The sequence below is a fragment of the Ustilaginoidea virens genome, chromosome 2, assembly GCF_000687475.1.
Source record: "Ustilaginoidea virens chromosome 2, complete sequence".
In the NCBI taxonomy this organism is placed as follows: Eukaryota; Fungi; Ascomycota; class Sordariomycetes; order Hypocreales; family Clavicipitaceae; genus Ustilaginoidea; species Ustilaginoidea virens.
In genome coordinates, this window is record NC_057317.1 from 4006016 (window position 1) to 4027665 (window position 21650).

General features: G+C 53.0%; 11 protein-coding genes across 11 annotated transcripts; 5 read left to right on the forward strand and 6 right to left on the reverse strand.

Moving 5' to 3' along the window:
• Nucleotides 1–151: 151 nt before the first annotated feature.
• On the forward strand, nucleotides 152–771 carry UV8b_02869 (uncharacterized protein; the record flags this gene model as incomplete). The annotated part of the gene is made up of 2 exons (XM_043140367.1): nucleotides 152–367; nucleotides 448–771. The coding sequence occupies 2 exons, from the start codon at nucleotides 152–154 to the stop codon at nucleotides 769–771; spliced, it is 540 nt and encodes a 179-aa protein (XP_042996301.1).
• Nucleotides 772–1157: 386 nt separating this feature from the next.
• Nucleotides 1158–2121, reverse strand: UV8b_02870 (uncharacterized protein; the record flags this gene model as incomplete). The annotated part of the gene is made up of 3 exons (XM_043140368.1): nucleotides 1158–1589; nucleotides 1730–1903; nucleotides 1966–2121. The coding sequence occupies 3 exons, from the start codon at nucleotides 2119–2121 to the stop codon at nucleotides 1158–1160; spliced, it is 762 nt and encodes a 253-aa protein (XP_042996302.1).
• A 521-nt stretch (nucleotides 2122–2642) lies between these two features.
• UV8b_02871 (uncharacterized protein) lies at nucleotides 2643–3691 on the forward strand (the record flags this gene model as incomplete). The annotated part of the gene is made up of 2 exons (XM_043140369.1): nucleotides 2643–2691; nucleotides 2748–3691. 2 exons carry the CDS (start codon nucleotides 2643–2645, stop codon nucleotides 3689–3691), a joined length of 993 nt encoding a protein of 330 aa, XP_042996303.1.
• Nucleotides 3692–4026: 335 nt separating this feature from the next.
• Nucleotides 4027–5587, reverse strand: UV8b_02872 (uncharacterized protein; the record flags this gene model as incomplete). Its single annotated transcript, XM_043140370.1, has 3 exons — nucleotides 4027–5159; nucleotides 5208–5492; nucleotides 5560–5587. The coding sequence occupies 3 exons, from the start codon at nucleotides 5585–5587 to the stop codon at nucleotides 4027–4029; spliced, it is 1446 nt and encodes a 481-aa protein (XP_042996304.1).
• Nucleotides 5588–6127: 540 nt separating this feature from the next.
• Nucleotides 6128–8297, forward strand: UV8b_02873 (uncharacterized protein; the record flags this gene model as incomplete). Its single annotated transcript, XM_043140371.1, has 2 exons — nucleotides 6128–6438; nucleotides 6518–8297. 2 exons carry the CDS (start codon nucleotides 6128–6130, stop codon nucleotides 8295–8297), a joined length of 2091 nt encoding a protein of 696 aa, XP_042996305.1.
• A 389-nt stretch (nucleotides 8298–8686) lies between these two features.
• On the reverse strand, nucleotides 8687–11022 carry UV8b_02874 (uncharacterized protein; the record flags this gene model as incomplete). The annotated part of the gene is made up of 7 exons (XM_043140372.1): nucleotides 8687–8928; nucleotides 9070–9259; nucleotides 9455–10098; nucleotides 10240–10421; nucleotides 10531–10595; nucleotides 10710–10781; nucleotides 10936–11022. 7 exons carry the CDS (start codon nucleotides 11020–11022, stop codon nucleotides 8687–8689), a joined length of 1482 nt encoding a protein of 493 aa, XP_042996306.1.
• Nucleotides 11023–12164: 1142 nt separating this feature from the next.
• Nucleotides 12165–14120, reverse strand: UV8b_02875 (uncharacterized protein; the record flags this gene model as incomplete). The annotated part of the gene is made up of 4 exons (XM_043140373.1): nucleotides 12165–12192; nucleotides 12263–12640; nucleotides 12712–12965; nucleotides 13074–14120. 4 exons carry the CDS (start codon nucleotides 14118–14120, stop codon nucleotides 12165–12167), a joined length of 1707 nt encoding a protein of 568 aa, XP_042996307.1.
• Nucleotides 14121–16402: 2282 nt separating this feature from the next.
• On the reverse strand, nucleotides 16403–17565 carry UV8b_02876 (uncharacterized protein; the record flags this gene model as incomplete). Its single annotated transcript, XM_043140374.1, has 4 exons — nucleotides 16403–17168; nucleotides 17246–17316; nucleotides 17431–17454; nucleotides 17518–17565. The coding sequence occupies 4 exons, from the start codon at nucleotides 17563–17565 to the stop codon at nucleotides 16403–16405; spliced, it is 909 nt and encodes a 302-aa protein (XP_042996308.1).
• A 543-nt stretch (nucleotides 17566–18108) lies between these two features.
• On the forward strand, nucleotides 18109–18462 carry UV8b_02877 (uncharacterized protein; the record flags this gene model as incomplete). The annotated part of the gene is made up of 2 exons (XM_043140375.1): nucleotides 18109–18192; nucleotides 18289–18462. The coding sequence occupies 2 exons, from the start codon at nucleotides 18109–18111 to the stop codon at nucleotides 18460–18462; spliced, it is 258 nt and encodes an 85-aa protein (XP_042996309.1).
• A 337-nt stretch (nucleotides 18463–18799) lies between these two features.
• UV8b_02878 (uncharacterized protein) lies at nucleotides 18800–20032 on the reverse strand (the record flags this gene model as incomplete). Its single annotated transcript, XM_043140376.1, has 1 exon — nucleotides 18800–20032. One exon carries the CDS (start codon nucleotides 20030–20032, stop codon nucleotides 18800–18802), a length of 1233 nt encoding a protein of 410 aa, XP_042996310.1.
• A 648-nt stretch (nucleotides 20033–20680) lies between these two features.
• UV8b_02879 (uncharacterized protein) lies at nucleotides 20681–21603 on the forward strand (the record flags this gene model as incomplete). Its single annotated transcript, XM_043140377.1, has 2 exons — nucleotides 20681–20803; nucleotides 20932–21603. The coding sequence occupies 2 exons, from the start codon at nucleotides 20681–20683 to the stop codon at nucleotides 21601–21603; spliced, it is 795 nt and encodes a 264-aa protein (XP_042996311.1).
• Between the last annotated feature and the right edge of the window lie 47 nt (nucleotides 21604–21650).

Here is a 21650-nt window from a genome sequence, read left to right on the forward strand (position 1 = left end):
CAGCACGACTTGCAACCCCCATTGGTATCTCGAAAAACCTCGGGGACCGACAAATCATTGCTCCTGAATCAATGAGAACGCTGCACGCGACCGAACGACGGACCCCCGGATTCGAGCAAGAGCAAGCCAGCCACCCAACACAACAACAGACATGGCCATGTCGTGTCGATACGCCGCGCAATGCTGCGCTCGTCAATTGCGCGTCGTGGGCTCCGCGAGAGCCTCTGCACAGATGCTTCGAGTTTCTTCTTTAACGAGGTTCAACTCGACAGATGCCGCTCCAACCAACCCTAAGATTGCCGAAATTGTCGATCAAATCAGCCAATTGACCCTGCTGGAGACTGCAGACCTGGTTTCGAGTCTCAAGGTGCGTTTTGAACGGACAGCCGCTTCCTTGCACGTTTCCAAACTGAATCGAGGTCTCTTTTGCTGATGTGTGCGAAACAGAGTAAACTCAACATTCCTGATATGCCCATTGGTGGCTTTGCTGCTGCCGCCCCTGCTGCTCCCGCCGCCGTTGAGGAAGCTGAGGAGGCTGCCCCCGCCGCTGCTGAGAAGTCTCTCTTTACCGTGAAGCTGCAAGCGTTTGATGCCGCCGCGAAGGCGAAAATCATCAAGGAGGTCAAGAGCTTGCTGGGGCTTAGTCTAGTAGATAGCAAGAAGTTTGTGGAGAGCGCGCCCAAGGTGATGAAGGAGAATGTTGCCAAAGAGGAGGCTGAGAAGATGATTGCTACCTTGAAGGAGCTTGGTGCCACGGTCGTCATGGAGTAGGGCGACATGGGTCTTAGGGGAGATTCACCATACTGGACGAAGGGATGCACCATAGACGGCCGCATTTGCATGTACAAATAAAATCAAGCAATTTGTATCACTATTTGACAAGGGGGCTGGCTGCCTTGGTTGTTTGTTGTTTGTCGAAATGAGGTGTCATTGCTCAACTTGGTAAACTTGGACTAAGGAAAGTTGTCCCCATACATCTTTATTTATGAAGCCGGGAGTGTTAGTTATGGGGAAGTGAGATTTTTTTATGAATTCTGAGGGTATCAAGTTATAACCAGCCCCAACTTGGTTTTTGAATAGCTAGAGCCAAATCAAGTCCTTCCTTTGAAACGCCACGCCATGCAACCGAGAGTAAACCAATCCCGCAAGATAACACCTTAATGGTCTCCGTTTGCAGAACGCTGATGAGGGCAATGCTGCATTGTCATTTCTTTTTCAAACTCCACAGCCTCTTCCGTGAGTAGACGATCATCGTCTTCACCAAAGTCACTGGTCTCTTCCCATAATCTTTCCATCTCTGCGTCGCGCGTTTTGGGTATCGCCCAGATGCTTTCCCTTTGTCGTTTGTGTCGTTCTCTGTCCTCTTCTATACGTTGCTCGATCTGTCGCTTATCCAGGCCATGTGCTGCCGGCTTGTGACTTCCCTTTGGAGCGCTCGGCGCATCTGGCTGATCGGCCATGTCAACGTCAGCGTTTGGGGATGCAGGGCTCAGGTCGGCGTCGTTTGTTTCTCGCTCTTTGAGAACATCCTCGATTTGGCTGACTGCTTGGGACTCCAGGTGACCTTTACTCTGGAGTCCTCGCAAAACCTGTTGGCTAGATTAGTAGACTGGTTCACAGAACTTGACATGATGGAGCAGTATCGCGTATGGAGGAAACTTTCAACCAGGTTTGGGTAAATTTCGTTTAGTGCGACCATGATCGGTCTCTGGGGCAGCAGAAGACTCACTTTACGGACCACCTTGACATTGGTGGCCCCAGATCCGTCGTCGGGAGCAACAGCATCGACGACGCGAATGATATCCCGCTGCATCATGCGCACATAGTCGGCATGGCCCTCCTTGGCCAGATCCAGAAAATGCTCGATGAAGTACATAATGTTTGCACGGGTGTTCATGTTATTCTGCTGCAAGGCTTAGCTTCGAGGGTTCGGCAAAAACGAGCAGCATCAGAAACCATACGAACACGCTCCACTTGCTCGAGAATACACGAGTGCAAATCTTCGTCCATATCCTTGAATTTCAAGGCATACTGCGCTGCCTTCTGTGCGGAATTGACCGAGGCGTTGAGATGCTGCAGCTGCAAGCTGAATCGCATGCGAACCTCAAACGGATCTGCCATGATGATCTCTGGCCGGCCACGCGCCCAGAAGCGTTGCTATGGGTCATTGGATTCTCGAGGTTGATGATCATGGAGGCTTTGAAGGCTTTGTTGAAACTTGAGAAATGCTGGTGCAAGTGTGGCTTATGCTACTGCAGCGGAAGGGATCCATCCGGCGCCTCAGCCCGCCCCTACCATGGACCATGTATGTATCTGTACCCCGTGCTCCGTGCGGAGTACTGTAGTGTTGATGTCTGCACAACAGGTACGTGTACTAGCCGGGGGGAAAAGTCGGCACATTTCTCCGCTGTGATCCACTGGAAAGGATTGTATTATCCTTCACCGATTCCTCTACTCCGTAACAGGACTGGTATTCAAGCCATTTCCAAGGGAATATCCTCAGACTTATTAAGAGGTGGAAGGAGAAAGCTTGTTGACCTTGTATGGTCACATTCATCTTTTCATCTGCGAGCAAACTCCTGAACAAGTTGCGGGATTAACTGACGTCATTTCGCCGGATCTCTCATTGCCAAACAGAAACCATGAGCTCTAAACAACAAGGCGATTTCACCATGACGGTGTTGGGCTGCGGTCAGTACTGCTATTGCCCCGTCCGTTCCAATGTCTTTCTTATAGATTCTCGACAGGCACCATGGGCATCGCAATCCTCAATGGCATCCTCACGTCACTGGCGGAGATAAACGGCCCTCGACCACTTCAGTCGCCGTCGTCGGGTGTTTCAACTCCAGGAGAGGATCGGCCACAGTCCCTTCCGTCACGGTTCATTGCCTGCGTCAGAAGCGTCGAAAGTGCCAAGAAAGTCAAGTCCGCTCTGTGGGAGCATTCTTCCATCGTCAAGGTCGTGCGCAACGACAATCTCGCTGCTGTTCAGCAAGCCGAGGTCGTTCTTCTCGGCTGCAAACCTTACATGGTGAACACCATCCTGGGCGAGCCCGGCATGGCAGATGCTCTCAAGGGCAAGCTTCTCATTAGCGTTTGCGCCGGTATCACCGCGGAGCATATGGAGATAGCTCTTCACGGATCGGTCCCGGCCACGAGCCCCGATGCGGATGGCCGCTGCCGTGTCGTCAGGGCAATGTGCAACACGGCCGCTCTAATCCGCGAATCCATGACGGTTATTGGAATCACTGAACCCCCGCTTCCTCCTCATGCCAAAACCCTGGTCACATGGATCTTTAAGCGCGTTGGTGACGTCGTTTACTTGCCGGCTAATAACATGGATGCTTGCACTGCCCTTTGCGGATCTTCACCTGCCATGTTTGCCCTGATGCTCGAGGCAGCCATTGACGGCGCCGTGGCCATGGGTCTGCCTCGTGCTGAGGCTCAGAGAATGGCAACCCAGTCTATGCGAGGAACTACTGGTCTCGTGCAGAGTGGCGAGCATCCCGCACTTCTCCGTGAGAAGGTTTGCACGCCGGGTGGGTGCACCATAGGCGGACTCTTGGTTTTGGAAGAAGGCCGAGCGCGGGGAACGATATCTCGAGCTATCCGCGAGGCCACGGTAGTTGCCAGCCAGTTGGGCAAGGGTATTCAAGGTGTCAACGGAACCAGATTCAATGCGACTGGATGACGTATCACCAAGCCAAGCTTCAAATGAAGGCTTTTAAGAAAAAAAAATAAAAGACATATGAACCATGGTCACAATGGGGGGATGCAGGTCGATTATTGTTTGGCCTCACCCTACTCACGCCGTACAATTAACCCCTGGCGCATCGCAAGCTCATGAAGCCCGCTTTCGGAATCGAAATCAAAGCCGAATTGGAGTGCAAATATACACGCGACAGTCTCAAAAGTCCCTCTGCCCAAAATGTCCCAACGCCAAGCCAAGCCAAGCCAAGCCAAGCCAAGCTCCATGATATACAGGCCATTCTCCAGACACCGTTTTTTGATCTCTCGTGCCGTACTCTATACACCTTCGATCCTTGGCCTTTTGCTTGAAATTTCGGGTTCGGAATCCTCCAATCCGCGCTTCGGTTTCGTAGGTCTGTGAAGGTGGCTCATGCACCTTTCATGGGCAGCTAGGATTCGAGCGTATTCCAGTTCGACGCCGGCTAGGGTCTCTTGAAGCTTCTCGATTCGCTCAGCGGGTTCAATCTGAGACAGCAGCTCTAAGTTGTGTCTGTACAGCCTCTGCTTGACAATTAGCTGCCAGGTCCTCTCTAGTTGTTTGTCTGTCTCCGTGGGTGCCGCAGGTGCATCATTGAAACCCATTGTAGGTCGTACTGAAGCAGGTAATTTAGACATAAGGTACATTTCAAGGACTCGAGAAAATTGCCGCGGGGCGATTTTGGCTTCTTGCCGAATGCTCTCCAGTCTTTCTTCCCCGCGTATTAACTTGGGAATGGCACCACTTTGGGGGATTTCGACGGAAGAGTCCAGTTCGAGCCTTCTGAATTCTGGCAACGATTTCAGGAAAGCGAGGTCACACAGGTCTCGCATATCATCAAAAGCTTCATTCGGATTTTCGACGGTGAATTCATGTGTTTGTTTATGGTCGAAATAGTGTTTAAATATGGAGTTGTACAGTCTTGCTCCGTTGCCTTTGCCCTGAAATGGTGGCAGGATGATGAACTGGGATAGCCTAATCCTGCAAGGAAGCGTAGCCAGGTCGAGATTGCCCTCGGGCAATTCCCATTTGTCTCCATCTGGCGGAGGGGTTATGGGCCGACCGAAGTAGAAAAACCGATAGACCGTAGAATATCCGACAAAGACATATGAGGTCTTCTCCGGTTCATCAGTCGACTTTTGCGCACGGTATAGGAAAAACACAGTCCAACGGTCTGCATCGGACAAGTCTGGCGTGGGCGAGTCTGAATTGGGGTCCTGGCCAATGTAGGAACCGCCCTCGATGAAGAGAGGAACCAAGATTTGGATACGTGAGTTCAGCTGTGAAACTGCAGGGTCAGCCAAGCTGCCCTTCCAGACTTCATATTTTCCGTCCGGTCCCTCGATGGTTTCGTAAAGAGTGCCAGGAGGTGTCCAGTTATCGCCGAGTTGTTGAGCGCTATTTTCAAAGTCGGAACCTTTTACAAAGGCAACTAGACCCAGTCAGCGCATGCTACATGGCAAAGACGGGGGCGGCCTACTTTTAGGCAGATGGTTTCCCTCTTGAAGCAGAGCATTGATATCCGTGGGCTCGTCAACGCCAGTCGGCGGTTTCAACTTCTTGCTGTAGATGGTTTCCACATGTGGTCTCATGTCATTTGCTCGGTATTGCAACGTAATCCTCAGGTCTTTGTAGCCAAATATCTTTTCGTCATCGCCGAAAATGGCATACGTGAATTTGGGGTGGAAGCTGTCAATCAGTCGGAGCCCTGATTTCGAAGGCGAAACAAGGCTTATGCCGAATGCCTCGTTCGAATCAACCAGCCCTAAAAACATGGTAAGGTTTCAAAGGATAAGCCAAATCGCACAAAGCCAGTGATCAAGTCAACTCACAGTCGGTCAAGTCCGGAAGGGCAGCCATGGTGAGCTGGAAGGATGAGGGACTAAGGTTTTTTTTTTTTTTTATTGCGTTCGATGGAAACCGATATTGTCGCTCCAGGGAAGTTTACGTGCTGACAAGAAAGCTTCACGCCAACTGTTGATTGCGACAGCGGTTGCAAGACGCGCCGAAGGCATGTCCGTTGACGCGGATGGCCTGACCACGCCGATCAAATCAAGCTAACCGTTTTGCAGCGGCAGCTGCTGCTGCGACGACAGAGAAGCATGTCACATGACACAGCATGTACTGCGACCCGCCCGCTACCTCCTACTCCCTCCTACGTTGACCCAGCTTACCAGGTATACAGAGCCTAGTACCTACCTAGTGCCTAGTACCTAAGATGGTCTCTTCTTCAACGTGAGGCTCAAGTCTAGCCTTGCGTCATGACACCCCGAAGCTGCATGTAAAGGCGTCTTGCGACTGCGCCGCAGCTTCTACTGTTTCGACCATCTAGCCATCGAATATCCAAGAAGCGTCATCCTCCCGCAACGCCTGCATGGAATCTCTCATGAGCCTGTCGTCATGGCTCACATCACCAGCACCGGAGCGCCGGTCGGGTCCGTCGTATTCTCCGTCACCGTGCTCCTCGTCATCTCCGTTGTAGTCCTGCTCATCTTGCGGCACTACCTCCCGTTGCGCGCCACGCCAGGGTTTTACCTCGTCCCCATCTTCTTCGCCTTATGGCTTCCTTCCATCGCCGTTCTTCTCGTCCCCATAGATCTAGCTTCCAGCGCGGCTACGGATGATGATGCTAGCAGAGGCATTTGGCTTCCCGAAAGAGTCATCTTGGTGTCATGGAGGATCACTTATTGGCTGACTTTTGTCTTGACCTGGTAGGTGAGCCCTCCCCCCCTCCCTTACCCCATGGAATATGACATTTGCGCCATCGACTCGGGCTGAAATGTGTCGCAGGTTTATCTTGCCCATATTGGGCGAGTATTCCGATGCCGGCTACCACGAACCAAACGACAAGCTCAAGTACTCTCTTCGACAAAACGCGCAGTTTTACGCCAGCCTCCTAGGAGCCAGTTTTCTTGGGCTTCTCTATGTGTTTATAGCCTACAGGCCATCGTTCAGCTCGCTCAAGGGATTGATCATGACCTTGGCGTATTGCTGGGGCCTTGTCCTGGCTATCTACCTCATGGGCCATGGACTTGTCTCAATCCCAAGGCGGATGATTCGAAAAGCCAGTATAAGCGGCAGACTCCGGCGTCTACAAACCCGCGCTCCAAAGGTCCACGAACACATGGAAGATGCGTTAATCACGTTGGAAGAGGTTGAAGGCCAAGTGGCGGAGCTGTCCCGTCGCAAGACCGGCACATCGCTGAACTTTCAAGAATGGATTGAAGAGCTGCAAGACGTGGCCAACATTGGACACGGGCGATTCGCGCCAATCGCTGGCGGCTCATCCGCCACATCCAATCGAGGCGTTCCGAATTTCATCACTGAGAAATACCTGGCTGAATTAAGCCGGAAACTTGTCCGTGCTCGTCATACCAGGACCCGATACGTCAACGAATGGATCCAATTGGTGCAGGAAGCTGGGAAACTGCAGGCGATACTGGACTCGGCAGGTCCGAAGCAACTGGACTTGGAGGCATCGTCAACACATGCCAGAACCTGGGATCCGAGTAGACTGCTCAATCCTCATGCCCGGTACCTTTGCTTCTTCTACCTCGTTCCCTTTTCTCACCTGGCTTGCGGCTTCTTCTTGGCCTTGGCCTCTGCCTGCATCGTCTGGTCGGAGCTGGTTCGCTACACGTTCCCGCGCCTGTCCATCGTCAGAATCAGCGTTGTCCATCACTGGGTCAGGGAAAAACCAGAGGTGGGCTTCGCCGGACAGGTCGTTTCCGCCTTTTGGATCTGCTACATGTGCGCAGCGACATTCGTGTCAATGACCGAGGTCAAGGTTTGGCGCGGGCGCGCTCTGGTGAAGCGCAACACCTCGTACGAGTCGGCGTTTTGGTACTCGATGCAAGTAGCCAAGCTCACAATCCCCCTCTCGTACAACTTCATGACTTTCCTATCCAAGGAGGTGTACGAGAAGACAATCTTCTACAAATTCCTGGGCCAGCTGATCGAGAACACGGCTCCAGGACGGTGGTTTGACGATCTCTTTCCCATTGTGGTTCTCTTCCCCGTCGTAGCAACCTTGTTCGGGTTGTACGGCAAAGTCAAGCGCGTCTTCTTCGGCATCGACGTACTAGGCGACTCCGACGAGAACGCGCCGACTGACGGAACTGGTTCCTGGCGAGCCGGCCGTGACCTGCTTGAACGGGAGCTCCGAGGCACGGCAACCTACCGGCGACGGGGGGACACGATTTCGAGATTGGGCTTGAGCAACGGCAGATCAACCCCGACGCTTTCCGTCCCCGCTATTCTGGAGCCAACTCAGTCACCTGCTCGAAATCCCGTTTCCGCAGCTGACCATGGACGACGGGCTCACTTGCCTCGCGGTGTTTATATGGCGGCCGACGAGGCTCCGCAAGATGAAAACATGTTTCAAATCCTGGGCCACCGAATGAAGAACACCATTGACACGATGGAAGCGCCCAGGTGGCTTCAGCATGTTGGCCAAGGAATCAGACTACCGAAGTGGATGGGCGGAGAAACTGACGGCAGCGCTGGTAGCGCTCAGGGCAGCTCGACCGTGAGACGGTGGTTTGGGGGTGAAGGGCGAGTCCGGCTATAGAGCTAATGATTTCCTATTTATTTGTTTTACTTTCCTTGGATACACCTTTTGTAAAGGTGCAAGCGGTAGCTACCAAACATACCGCCTAGAACGTGCATGGTTTCGGCGTTAATCACACGGGCTACTTCTTCTCCCTCATCATCACGTCTTATCAGGTAGTCATCTAGATAGAACACTAGTTCTCACGCGGGTCGTCGTCGTACTCTATCTGCGTCAAAGTCGTCAGGTCGTCAGGTGAAGGAATGTACATGCAGCAAGAGGCACTTTTATAGCCTTTTCTTTTCTTTTCTTTTTTTTTGTTTTCAAAATTCCAGCTCTTCTCCCAATCTTGCAATCCGCAGCTTCTGCCCATCGAGGCGGTTGGACAGTGACTGCCGCCCGACTCCTAGCTACGGTCGAGGCGGCGAGCTGAGAGAGTTCCAGGTATGAGCCTTGCTCATGGTCCTCTTGCGCAAGTGGAACATGATTTCCTTCTCCATCTTGTCAATGTTCTGCTCCAGGTCCTCGTCGTCCTTGGCGTACTGCGCTTCGCGACGCCGGTCAAACCACATCCAGATGGCTACTATGGCAGCCGTTACGGGGACAGTGACGGCAAAGTAGATCCACAAACCGGTTGAAACGGGATGCGCAGCTATAAAATAGACAAGGAAGAAAAAAAGAAAAAAAAAAGACGGAAAAGGAGGGACGTCAATATATAACTGTACCAGACGAGGTGTTGGAGCCAGGCCCGGGGCGAGTATGGACCGGGAGCAGCACGGGTCGGGCAACGTACCTTCTTGGAAATTGAAAAAGGTCATGCTGAACACAGAGGCGAGGTAGGTCCCCGGGAGGAAGAGCGTGCCCATCAGTGAGATGGTCTTCATGGCGGTGCTGTCTCGTTTGCTGGCGTGAGCGATGCGACGCTGTTCGCCTGCGATTTCAAGGTTGAGTCTTGCTTCGCGCTGGGACATGATGTTGTATAGCTGTTTGCGGTATTAGAACAAGATTTGTGTTTGATTGGTTGGATTGGAAGTTGGAAGTTGGAAGTTGGAAGTTGGAAGAGCATGAGCATGACCATGACCATGACCATGACCATGACCATGACCATGGGCATGGGCATGGCGTGATCAAGAGGAGCGTGTAGTGCGGCATCGTGGACTGTCAAGGTCCCAACTTACCGCTTCCCGCTGAACCTTTAATCTCGCCAACGTCGTATGGATGTAGTTTTCCAGTCCCTTGAGCTTGGTCTTGTAAAACTCCAACCTTGCCGACAAGCTCCTATGCAGCTTGTCCACCTCCTTGTGATGCGCCCGTTCGGCATCCACGACGGCATCGTCGCTGCCGCCGGCTTCGACGCCAACTAGCTTCTCTCGGAATCTATCCATGGCCTTCTCCATTTCCTCTGCTAGCGCCATGTAGGCCTGCGGTCTCTTCCACATGACGTGGCCGTGACACTCGACCAGATCCCGGTTCAAGCCGTCAACTTCCAGCAGCCCGTCCTGGAAGTACTGCTCATTCTCTTCCACCTCGTTGCGCAAGCTGACGGCGTTCTCGAGTCGGCGCAACCAGTCGCGCGCATCGCGCTGCTTCTGGTCGTTTACGGGAGACAGGTCGTACGAAAGGATAATGATTGGAAGGAGCATAGGGTGGCCAATCTGCGCCGCGCAAGCACGCAGGTGTTGCAGTGCGGGAACGATGTCAGAAGAAGGTGTGCCCTTGAGGAAGCCGGTGGTGATGCGTGCTTTGAAAGAATAAGAAAGCATCATTTCCCAGCCGCGAGTTTTTCCCTTTTTGCGAACATCAGATTTCCTGTGGATTAATTCTGAAGGACGTCAAGTGCCCCCAAGTTAGCCGTTTGTCAGTTGGTCCCGATGGCAGTGAACGAGGGCGAAGGACATGCACTGGTTGATCAAAGGTTCCTCTCCCCCCGGATCAAGCAAACAGTAAAGGGGTGGAAACGCACGCAGATGGGGGTCATCGTCATCCTGGTCGAATGAGGACCAAAAAAAAGGTCCAACAACAGAAGTCGTCTCAATTCCACGATACGGGAGCTTCATCAGCCTCACCATTGACGCGTACGAGTCCTTGGGCAACGACAGCACCTTTGGCATGAACGTGTCCTTGTCCTTGGCGTTTTTCTGGACGCTGCGGCGCATCAGTCTTTTGGGCTTCTTTTCGAACTGGTGGGCTCAAAACCAGGCGGTACCTTGATCCGAAGCAGGCAAGATATACGCGCGTTTGGTGCAGCACTTACATCAGTCGTACGCCGCTCAACAGCTTCGTTCCCTTGCGCATGTTATCCGGAGTAGCAAAGGCACCCTTGGAGCAAAGTAAACGTCAACCGTCAGCTTCATACTTCATATGATATCATTGCACGCAACTTGGACGACAGGAGCAAGGCGGTAGGAGAGGAAGCTAGGAAAGACTGCTTACCCGCCGGAGCAGAAAGTTTTCAAACTCATCACAAGTCAAGGCGTGTTCCTCGCACGAGTTATAAAACGGATCCTGTCGCGGGTCAGTTTCCCAACATTTGCATCTCGCATGTAAATCAATAAGCGTTGGTTGTGACAGTTGTTTAGGGGGGGGGGGACCGTCTTGTCCATCAGCTTCCAAACAAGCCAAGCCAATGGACGCATGTAGGGGAGCTGTCGCAACGGACCGAATAGTTGAGGATTTCCATATAACTCGTATCCTCGTGCACAGTTCGGCATTCGTCCACAAAGTACCGAAACATGTAGTCGTCCATGTTGGCAAACTGTATCGTCGCCCCGTAGCTCCGGGGATAACAGACTCGAGGAATCGACTTTGGCGCACGCAAGGCTGCTCCACGGTCCGCCCTCGCGGAAATTCCGTGTCCGCGGTGGGATATTCCTGTCGCGGCTCGCGAGAGAGCTGAAGAGAAGACGCTCCTGTCAAACAATGGCGGCGACGGACAGCGTCTGCTTGCTCGAGTAAGATTGATACACCAGCTGCATTGCCTGCACTAGCGGTCCCCTGTCGTATCCATTATGCACGTCTCCCACTCCCAGCCTCATGACTTTTCGTCTGGGCTCAGCCCTGAACAGCCGGCAAATGTGCATGTGCATCCCTACAGGGAAGGATTGCGAGAAGGGTGGGTGATGGGAGAAGAAGAGACAAGAAGAGGAAGCGTGGAGGGAAGAAAGGGACGATATGTTTGTGTGCAGCGCTGTTGATTCTCGGCCGACGTCGACAAAGACCTCGGTACCTCTCCATAAGGAGGTAGATACCTTTCTGGTACCTTACTAGAGCTAGGTACCTAGAATAGATTCCGGATGATTTCCGTGTGCTAGGTACCTCGCAGGTACCTTCAGGTCAACTAGCAAGCACTCACTTTAGCACCAGGCTATCTATCTCTCTCTCCGATTCAGCACGCCCCTACGGAGCACTGGCCCGCCTTTTCCGTTTATGTTCTACACCCAGTGCCAGCCAGCCTTCTTTCTTTCTTCAGTGTTCTGCGTCCGAGGCCAACTTGGACTTCTGTTTAGGCTATACTGGAGTTTAAAATACTCTGCCAATAATACTTCATACAGCTGCCTCAAAGCAATGCCGTCCGTCAATGGACTGAAGAAGGTGGCCCTTTCCCCTTTCGCTCTTCCGACCTCGAACCCCGTAACATATGTATGCACTTGTTTGTTTTCCCCCATGGTAACAAAAAGTCTGGGACCGCCGCCGCCCCGATTACACACGTGAAAAAGACATCCAATTAACCCGCAAAAAGTCCCATGTCATCTGAGAAACGTCCAGAGTCACCATCCTTTTTTGCCACTTTTTCTTGGGCGGCAGAATATTGATTGACCTGCCCGATTAACTTTGAAACTCGACCCTTGCCCAAAGCGGACAACCCATTTTTCTTCTCCCCCAGGGCAATCAGAAATCAGTAAACAAGTGTCCATGTCTGGGAACTGTTAGTGTTTTGTGCACAGACATTCAGCAGCAGGCACGTGTGGCTTGTGGCTTTTACGTACTCGTCCTGCCCACCTGCGCCCCCGTACTTCTCGGGATCTTCGGGGTATCTATCAAACTGGCTGGCATCTCCTGTACCAGCCTTGACTGGTGGCGCGTACGGCGCATCAATGTCCTTTCGAGCCAACCGATCCCAAGTAACTTCTGCGAACCAGGGGTGACTCTTGACGTCTTGCGAGCCGCCGTATAGATTGCCTAACCTCTTGGTGAGGTCGGCCGTAATCAGCCTCTCCAAGAGATTCTGCGCGTCGGCGTTGATGTAGGCCGGATACTTGACTTTGCCCTTGAGAATGTTTTCGTATATACGCATCGGCGATCCACTGTCCCAGAACGGCGTGTAACCACACAACATTTCGTAGATTAGGATACCGAGCGACCACCTGCCCGCGGGTAAGCCTGGACTGTTGCAGTTCTTCAAGGGGATCTTGCATAGGGGCCAACTGTTTCTTACCAGTCTACCGACTTGTTGTATCCTTTGTTAGAGACAACCTCGGGCGCAAGGTAATCCGGCGTGCCACACAAAGTCCAAGTCTTGTCCGGAACTTTCTTGGCGAAGCCAAAATCAGTGATTTTGAGATGGCCGTGCCGATCCAACAGCAAATTTTCGGGTTTGAGATCTCGATATATAATGTTCTTGGAGTGCAAGTATTCTAATGCCAACGTAGCTTCGGCCGCGTAGAATTTGGCAACAGGGTTGGGGAACCGCTATCAAAAAGTGAGTCTTGAACGGCGATTTTTTTTAAACAAAGAATTGGGGGGGGGGGGGGGGGAATAAACAAGCATCGGATATTTCACCCACGAATCTGGACTTACTCCTGACTTTCTCAGCAGCGAGAAAAGCTCTCCGCCCTCCACAAAGTCCATGACCATGTATAGATTCTTCCAGTCTTGAAAAGTGCCCCAGAGAGTTATCAAAAATGGATGTTTCACGTCACTCAGCATACGCCGTTCATCATTCGTATGTTCTACTTGCTTCATCTTGACGACCTGAGCTTTCTTGAGGACCTTGATTGCGTAAAATCGTTGATTATGCTTCGATTGAACTAGATGCACTCGGCCGAAGCTACCAGTTCCGAGTGTCCTTAGGATGTCGAAGTCACCCAAGGAATATTTGCCCTTTGTCGCACGGCTGACACTTCCCTGATGCTGATGGTGGGGGCGTTGCTCGTGTTGTTGATGTCGTTGTTGCTGCTGCTCCTGCAATTGAAGCTGATGGAGTTGCGGATGTTGGTATTGTTGTTCTTGTGGTTGTTGCTGCTGCTGTTGCTGCTGCTCTCGATCCGACAACTGGTCAGGGCTGTCTTGGGGTTGCATGGTTGGTTGTGAATAGGCTTGTTGCTGTTGCTGTTGCTGTTGCTGTTGCAAGCGAGCAGGATTTGTTCCGGGGCTGGTACTGGGAGGATGGCTGATTTGAGCACCTAGGACAGCGGGATCAAAGGACGCAGAAGGGTAATTGTTTGAAGATGCGCCATTTTGAGGTTGGTGAATAAGATTGCTGATGGCAGGAAGGTTCTGAGAGCTGGCTTGGCTCGCTTGCAAGGGTACTGGAGCGACAAAGACAGTGCCAGTGCCACCTTGGGCGTTTGTGAAATCCATCTTCTGCTGTTGCTGCTGTTGCGGGGCCGGCGGCGATGACTGCGATTGGGCAGGTGCCGGTGACGAGGTCTGATTCAAAGCGTCACAAGCTGCTGCTCTTGGGGCAATTGCTCCCTGTGACACGGAGGAAGGCTGCGATTGCTGCGACGAGTCGAAAGGCTGCGATGGAATCGTTGCGGCAACAGGGCTGGTGGGGTTGGAGGCAGAGGGGTCGGGGTTGCTGTCCCTGTTCCTCTTCTTTTTCAGAAAGCCAAGTGAAGGCATCAAGACAAGTGTGCTGATTCAGACGTGGTCAAGACGGATTGGAGGATTATATTAGGTACGGGAGTACTGGGGTTGGTTGGACGGGTCAGGTAGAAAGAACGGATGCGATTTGGAGATGCAGGAGCCTGCTGGATGGCGCGTCGTGGAGGCGGAGGTGCGGCGTCGTGGCAATAAGGAGAAGAGACGACGACGGGTGCACGGGAGAGGGCGAAATTCGTATTGCTGATGGTGGTGGTGGTGGTCAATTGGGTTTTTTGACGGCTGGATTTGGCTGTGAGCAACTTGTAAAGTAAACGGAGTGAGTGGATGGAGGCGCTGGGGCAGCGGGGATGGAGGGGATGTACGGGGGCAGGCAGGGGACGAGAGGAAACGAAAGGAATCGAAAGGCGGGGGGGACGAGGTCACGTCCCAGCTGGGGCAGGGTCGATGGCAACTACTCCGTACGTTCCAGGTTCCAGGGGCATTGAAGATGCTCGCCAAGTCGATACGATACGATACGTACGGAGTACAAGCATTCTGGTCCGTCCTTCAAGCTTCAACCCGTCGAGAGACGGATGCTTTCGTGCTTGTCATGGAGGGCGGCGCTCTAGGTCGAATGCGGGGCGCGCAGCAGGCGGAATGGTGTCCTTTTACCCAGGATAGGGTAGCTGCTAGGTTAAGACTGGCTAGGCTTGGGCTGATTAGGATAGGCAGGGTTGGAGCCAAGTTTGGATCGGATCGCATGCGGAACATTTTAACCAAGAGCGTCTGCGACGAGCAGAAGCAGGGGTGCGGTGCGCCTTCCCGGCTGTCCCTGCGTTGTTCCCTGCGTTGGATGGAGATGTTGGTTCCAACTTCCCCGTGTTCCCTCCTTCCCTCCTGATTCCCGGCCTGCCTCCTCTGCGCCGTACCTTATTTGTGTTGTACGGAGTACAATGGGTAGGGAGGTACCTGGTCGAGACTGGACTCTTGCGCCTCGTGTTTGCGAACCAGAACTAGCCACCCACCCGGCCACCCTTGGTGACCTTCCCGGTCTGAAGCCATAAATCTCGGGCCTCGCTTGTGCAAAAACTACCAGACCCTTCGTTCCCAGGGGACTCACAGGGACTCACAGGGACTCACAGGGACTCACAGGGACTCACAGGGACTCGCAAGGACTCACAGGGAGCCCATATCCCTATTTTTACCGCGGTAAATTCCATGTATACCGGTCATCCTTCGCGGGCATCGGCAATCCGCCATAAACATCTCTGACTTGTCCATACCGCATGTCGTGCCGATTGAGTTGCCGCCATGGCCCTGCCCAAAGGTCTCTGTTACTAAGGAAGCGGCTGAGACTAACTCCGCCCTGAATATCCACCAATACACCTACCAGAGGGAGATTCTCGCGGCTTGTGTCGCTGCCTGTTGCTGCCTGTAGATGGGCCAGGTCAGCACTTCTAGGTTGAGACGAAATGAGTAGCTGCTTGTTCAAGCCGTCTTATGCCAATCCGCTCTCTTTTTGATTCGGTCGTGACGGGGCGTCAATTGAGGCGTAAAGTCTGTCAGCAGAAGCGACCAAAAGACGCTGGGCTGAGTGACTTTGCTGGTGGTGCGTGGCGAGGCCAGATGACCACCAAGCATTTGGCCTCTCATCGCCTTTTTCTGTCCTCGCCTATGCGTCTTTGTTTGGCTTGTTTGTCTTGGGGGGGAAACGAAGTGGTTCATTACGCAAAAGCCAGCGCGGCAGACCCAACAAAGATACGGTGACGTATTCGCCTGACTGCAAATCCTTGGGATGCTACGCTAATGCAGCTAATCGAACTCAAAATTTGCTTCAGATCCAGCCGCGTGCAAATCGCTTGCTCAGTCAAGTACCACAAGTCAATAAAGGGCTGAAGTCATCACGCATAAGAGGAACGAACGACTGTTCCAACGAGAACTAGAAGTAGTAGTAATGATTCTTGTCTTCTTTCCAGCACAACCCAAAACCCGACTACTCTTACAATACTATTCAAACCCTCTGCAACTTTTCCCTCCAGAGACAAATGGCCGGAGGATATATAAAAAAAAAAAAAAAAAAAAAAAAAAAAAAAAGGCGTCACGCATCCGACCGGCCAATGCATCTGATGCTCCTTCGTCGACTTCTCTCTTTCGTCATATAGTTCCTGGGACCAAGTTCGCATTGGCTTTCATTTGTTTCCATGTCCTTTTCGCAATTGATTTTCGCCATACCAGAGTATTTCATCGAAAATGAAAACACGACGAGAAGGGGAAAAAAAAAAGTGGTGTAAGGATGGCATCACGTCGCTCATATTACAATTTTAAAACCTGTGGCTCCTGCTCTTCGCTCGGTAAGCCGTATAGCCAACATATCCGCCAATCACAACAAAGATGAGCAAAAACATCTTTACAAAGAACCAAGTCCAGCTGCTACCTTCCTTGACAATAGGGTTCTTAACACTTCTTCCTTTGCTAGCACCGGCTCGGTCGGTGTTGGAGGAGCCAGGACTGTTGTACAGGTTTTTCGTGGACACGGCAACAATGTCGTGATTATCGCTGAGCTCCCCGGTTTCGGCGCTGAAACCAAGGTAAGCAATGTTGGGGATCTGAGGTGGGTTCTTGACATCGAAGCATGACTCCCACTCGCCCTCCTCCTTGTACTGGAGGTCGAGCCTCAGCTGCTTGTCCTGGATATAAGTGAGGCGCAGCTTGGTGGGCATTTCGGCCTGTCGAATGCCGCGCGCCGAGCAGCCTGCCAATTCTCCGTCCTTGCCGTCGTCGTTTTTGTTGTACGATTTATTACCATCGCCATGCATGGCCATGACGTAGGGGAAGACTACCCCAGGCCGGTTGTTCTTGTACGTATCGACAAAGATACCGAGACCTTCGAACTTGTCAGTCGAGCCAAAGACTGGGCCCGGCTGGCCGCGCTGCTTGGTAATCCACATGGCGAAGCCATCGCCATAAAGCTGGTTCTTCCCGTGAATTTGAAACTCGACTTCGATTTCCCAGTTGGTGGCGGTTAGAGGTACGCGTGAGAAAAGCCAGCCAGACTGAGATGGTCGGTCAGAGGTCAGGCGGATGTACCTGTCCATCACTTTTGTGAGCTTGCTTTGTCCGCCGTGTCTTTTCTCAACTGGAACGGTGAGCGGAGGTGAACGTACGAATCTGTTCGAACGATGGTGTCTCCTCCAAAATCGAACCATCGACTTTGCATCTCGGAGTCAAGGTAAGGCTACAGGGCCGGATCTTGCGTCAGCTTCTCGTACTCGTTTGGCATCCCGACACAGGTACTGCCTCCACGAAACCCCCTCCACCCCCAGGGAGGCTTCGACTTCCGTGAACTCACCTGTTGGATGCTATGGGTCCGTAGCTGTAGAGATCACCCCAGTTAGATATGGCGCAATTTCAACGAGTATCAGAAGCGCCAGCTTACCGAAATGCTCTTGAGATCCGATGCATGGTCGGCCTCCGCAATCCCCATCCCCGCCAATCCAGCCAAAAGAGCAACCGGTAACCACATAGTTGGGGTGAGAGCCTCCAAGATGGAAAAGCAATCACGACTCGGAGGGGAAAAAAAATCCAAAGTACCGGGAAGGAAGACCCAAAGAAAGGCAAAGGCAATGAGCGGACAGCTTCGAAATCAAGCCCTACCCAGCCACCGGTGTCTTTTCGAATTAGGAGATGTGCTGTGAAAACAGACCAGACCAGACCTGACCTCTAGCGCGGGAGTTCACCAGCTGTCCTCTTTCAGACCGGGGGAAGGGAACTCGAGCATCAACCTTGTGGCGCGGGGGGGGGAAGGGGGGAAAGGGCGGTTCCACCCAACAGTTGCAAGGCGGAACGATTGCTGTGGCGGATTCACAAAGTACCAGCCAAGCCACACTTGCCAACCTTTTCCCCAAGCTTCATCAAGCTCCGTACAAAGGCTTTAATTTTGGATTCGACGTCACCCCTTGCTTTTTTTGCTCTCTCCGTTTTCCCTTGGGAAACATCAAGTTCGATAAAGGCCAGAGTCCGGCGCACAATGGACTCTGATTCGGTCAAACAGTTGGTCAAGAAGCAGGTCCTCGCTGAGGCGAACCTGGCAAATGCTCGAGTTCTTATTGAGGTATGCGCAAAAGGTCGCAGGCAGACAGGCCCGCGTCTACTAGCTACCGCCCGTTGGAAACCACGTCTGAGTACTAATTGTATCCGTTTTCTTTAGAACATTCAGCAGAATTGCTTCGACAAGTGCGTGCCCAAGCCCGGGAGCTCTCTCTCGAGTACCGAGCAAACCTGCATGACCAACTGCATGGAGAAATACATGGCCGCGTGGAACCAAGTTAATGCTGCATACATCAATAGAGTGCGCCAGGAGCAGAAGACCTCCAGTCAATAGGCACGGCGTCAATTTTTTTTTTTTTTTTTTTTTTCGAAAAAAAGTTTCTTTGTAGACATTATGATGGCAACTGAGGGTTCCGACCTGTATCATACACAATATCTTGCACTCGACCAGTGGCACTGGACCAGAGGCACTGCGGATTATGGGATGGCTGGCGAGCGTCGAGTGCTTGTTGTACACTAGGTAATGACGCATCAAAGCGGTCGGGGAAGACAGATGGGGGGGCGGAAGACCGGGGCGTGATGCCATCTGATACAAGCCCAGATAATCTAGCATGCTCGATTCGCAGAACATGGGCCAGTTTGAGAATGAAACAGCCTGGGATATGTATACTCTACGTTGCCTTGTCTTGCCTCTTGGCCTCCTCTGCAGCGCGCTTTCTCGCGAGATAACGCTCTTTCGCGCTGGATATGTCGCTCTCCGTCTTCCTGCTCTTCAGCGCGCGCTCCACGTCGTGCCGCTGCGCCTCTTGGGCTTCTCTCGATCGTTTTAATGACTGCTCAAGCTGTTCTTCCATCATCCGAGACTGGCGCTCCCTCATGGCCTGCTTTCTTCCGAATTGAGCATGGCTCACATGCCTCTTGTCAGCTTCTTGAACATGCTCCGCTTGTTGCTTCCGAACCTCCTCTTTCTTCCTGGAGCCGACATTGAGACCACCCCTCAACAGCTGCCGCTTGTCTACGACCTGGCCTTCTTCGTTGACCGCGACGGACGCACCCTTTTCGTTCAGCTCCTGTGCCAACTGCGCCTCCGACTTGTCCGCGCAGGGTTCGTCGTCGTCGACCGCATCATCATCATCATCCGGCGCAGGCCCAAGCTTGGCCCTCTCCGCGACGGCCTTTACGATTTCGCCATGTCTTTGTTCCCCCTTGTCCAGAAGCTTCCGGTAAAAGGCCGACATGCCCCCGCCTTTGTTCGCCTTTGCTTCCTCTGCCTCCCTGCGCTTCTCCTCCTCCTCCAGCCTCCTGTTCTCCTGCTGCTGCTTCTTGTACGCTTCCGTCACGAACTTTTCCTTGCCCGCGTACTCTTCGCCTTCGGCTTCCCGCTCCCTGGCAATCTTCTTCTCCTCCGCGATCAGGGCGTCTCGTTTTCTGACCTCGGCTGCTTGGAGCAGACTTCGCATGTACTTTGGCTTTCGCTCCGCAGGCTCCTTGGTGGTGGCGGTTTTGGGCGGGTTGAACGAGTGGTATACCGAGTCGTACTCGTAGATGGTGGAATCCAGCTCCGCAGCTTCCTGGGCGTTTTTCCGCGACAGGAGCGAGCTCGACAGGTCGCCAAACGGCGCAGCGGGGCGCGATTGTGATTTCAGTTTCGGGGGCTGCGCGGGCGCTCCGGGTTTTCTCCTGGCCCTTTTCTGCGACGCCGCCGGGTCCGTGCGTGCCATTTCCAGGTCATCGTAGAGGTCGCCGTCGAGTTCTTGCGGCTCGGAAGCGCCTGTTTCTTGCTCCTCCTGATCGGAATCGTCGTGCCCTCCAAAGGCGGACGGTTTCTGGAGAGGCTTCGGCTTGGGCTTGGCTGCGCCGGCTTTTCCGGACACGCTGAGCCCAAAGGCGAGAGTCTTGGACATTGCAGGGCGTCTTCCGAGGCTGCGTAACTATCGCTGTTGGATAAACCGTTTGTTGAAGTGTAGGTGGTGGCATTGACGGTGGCATTGACCGGGATGTCAACGGCCCAGGGAGGTAAGCCGGGTCCTCCTGGTATGTACCAGACAGGCCCAGACGCAGGAGGTAGGAGGTACTTGGTTGGGCACGTGCGGAGCACCTAACTCCGAGTCGCGGACAGCAGCGTCAGCTGCAATGGTACATATGTACCTGCACTGCAGCGAAGCGATTCAGACAATTCCTGCTCGAAGCAAAAAGAATTCTTGGTCAAGCTGCCTCGTTGCCTCCTCCTCAGGACGTTCCGATCAGTGTCGGCATTGCAAACACGTACTTTTGAAGCGAGCCAAGGTCTGCCAGTCTTTAATTGTAAAACACAGTGTCGGTAGTGCAAACACGTACTTTTGAAGCGAGCCAAGGTCTGCCAGTCTTAATTATAAAACACAGGAAACCATGACGGCAGCCAGCGAGCACCTCATTTCAAGCTTGCATGACAGCCCAATGACGTGGTTGCCCACCAGACCGACCAGAACCCCAATCTTCCCCCTCCAAGTTGTCGGTCCAAGACCACGCTAGAGTCTGCGCAGCACCCGGGGTCTTCGCCATCCTCCTTCACAATGGAATTTTGCTCAACTTGCCTCACATCGCTCTCCTCCCAGTCGCCGTCCTTGCCGGAGCCCGTCTCTCGGGGTCGAAGGGTGGCGTGCTGCGGCAGAATCATCTGCCCGGACTGCATTCGGGTTTGTTACAGAGCGCCGCCATTCACCCTCTTGAGCTGGTTTTTTATTTTTTTTTATTTTTTATTTTTTATTTTCTTTTTATTTGCCCTTTCATAAACAAACGGAAAATGCCCTGACTTCGGTGCTAGAGAAACCCTCGATTCGAGCAGTACTGTCCCTACTGCCAAGTGTCCAGCAAGCTGACCTCGCTGCCCCGGCATCTCAAGAACCCCCCCTCGTATACAGCCGTCCCGTCGTCGAGGACAATCACCGTAGAGTCCTCGTGCGCTCCACCACCGTACACGCCGACGGCATCCGCTGTTGCTCCAACATCCGGTGGCTCGGACAAGCACGAGCTGCAGGAGAATGAGAAGGAGCCCGTCCGCGATGACGTCCTCCACTTCTTGAACCACGACCACGATAGCATCGCGTCCCTGTCGCTGCGTTACGGCGTCCCCGCGGCGGCTCTTCGTCACGCGAATCGCATCACGAGTGACCATCTCTTGCTCGCGAGGAGGACGGTCTCCATACCTGGCGCTTACTACAAGGGCCGTGGCAGCCTCTCGCCCCGGCCGATAGAGGGGGAGGAGGAGGAAGTGAACAAGGCCAAGATTCGGCGTTTCATGACGTTTTGCAAGGAGCCGGATTACGATGTCGCGCTGCTTTACCTGGAGCGGTCGTATTATGATCTCGGTGCGTCAGTGGACGCCTACCTTGCGGATGGCGTTTGGGAAAGAAGGCATCCCCAGGAATTGGCCAGCAAGTCATCTACCCAAGTCAAGATCAAAAGGCCATTTTGGCATGGGCAGAGCCCACAGTAAACTTCGGGGACTTTTGTGTCGCTATATCATGTTACATTTTCTCTTCC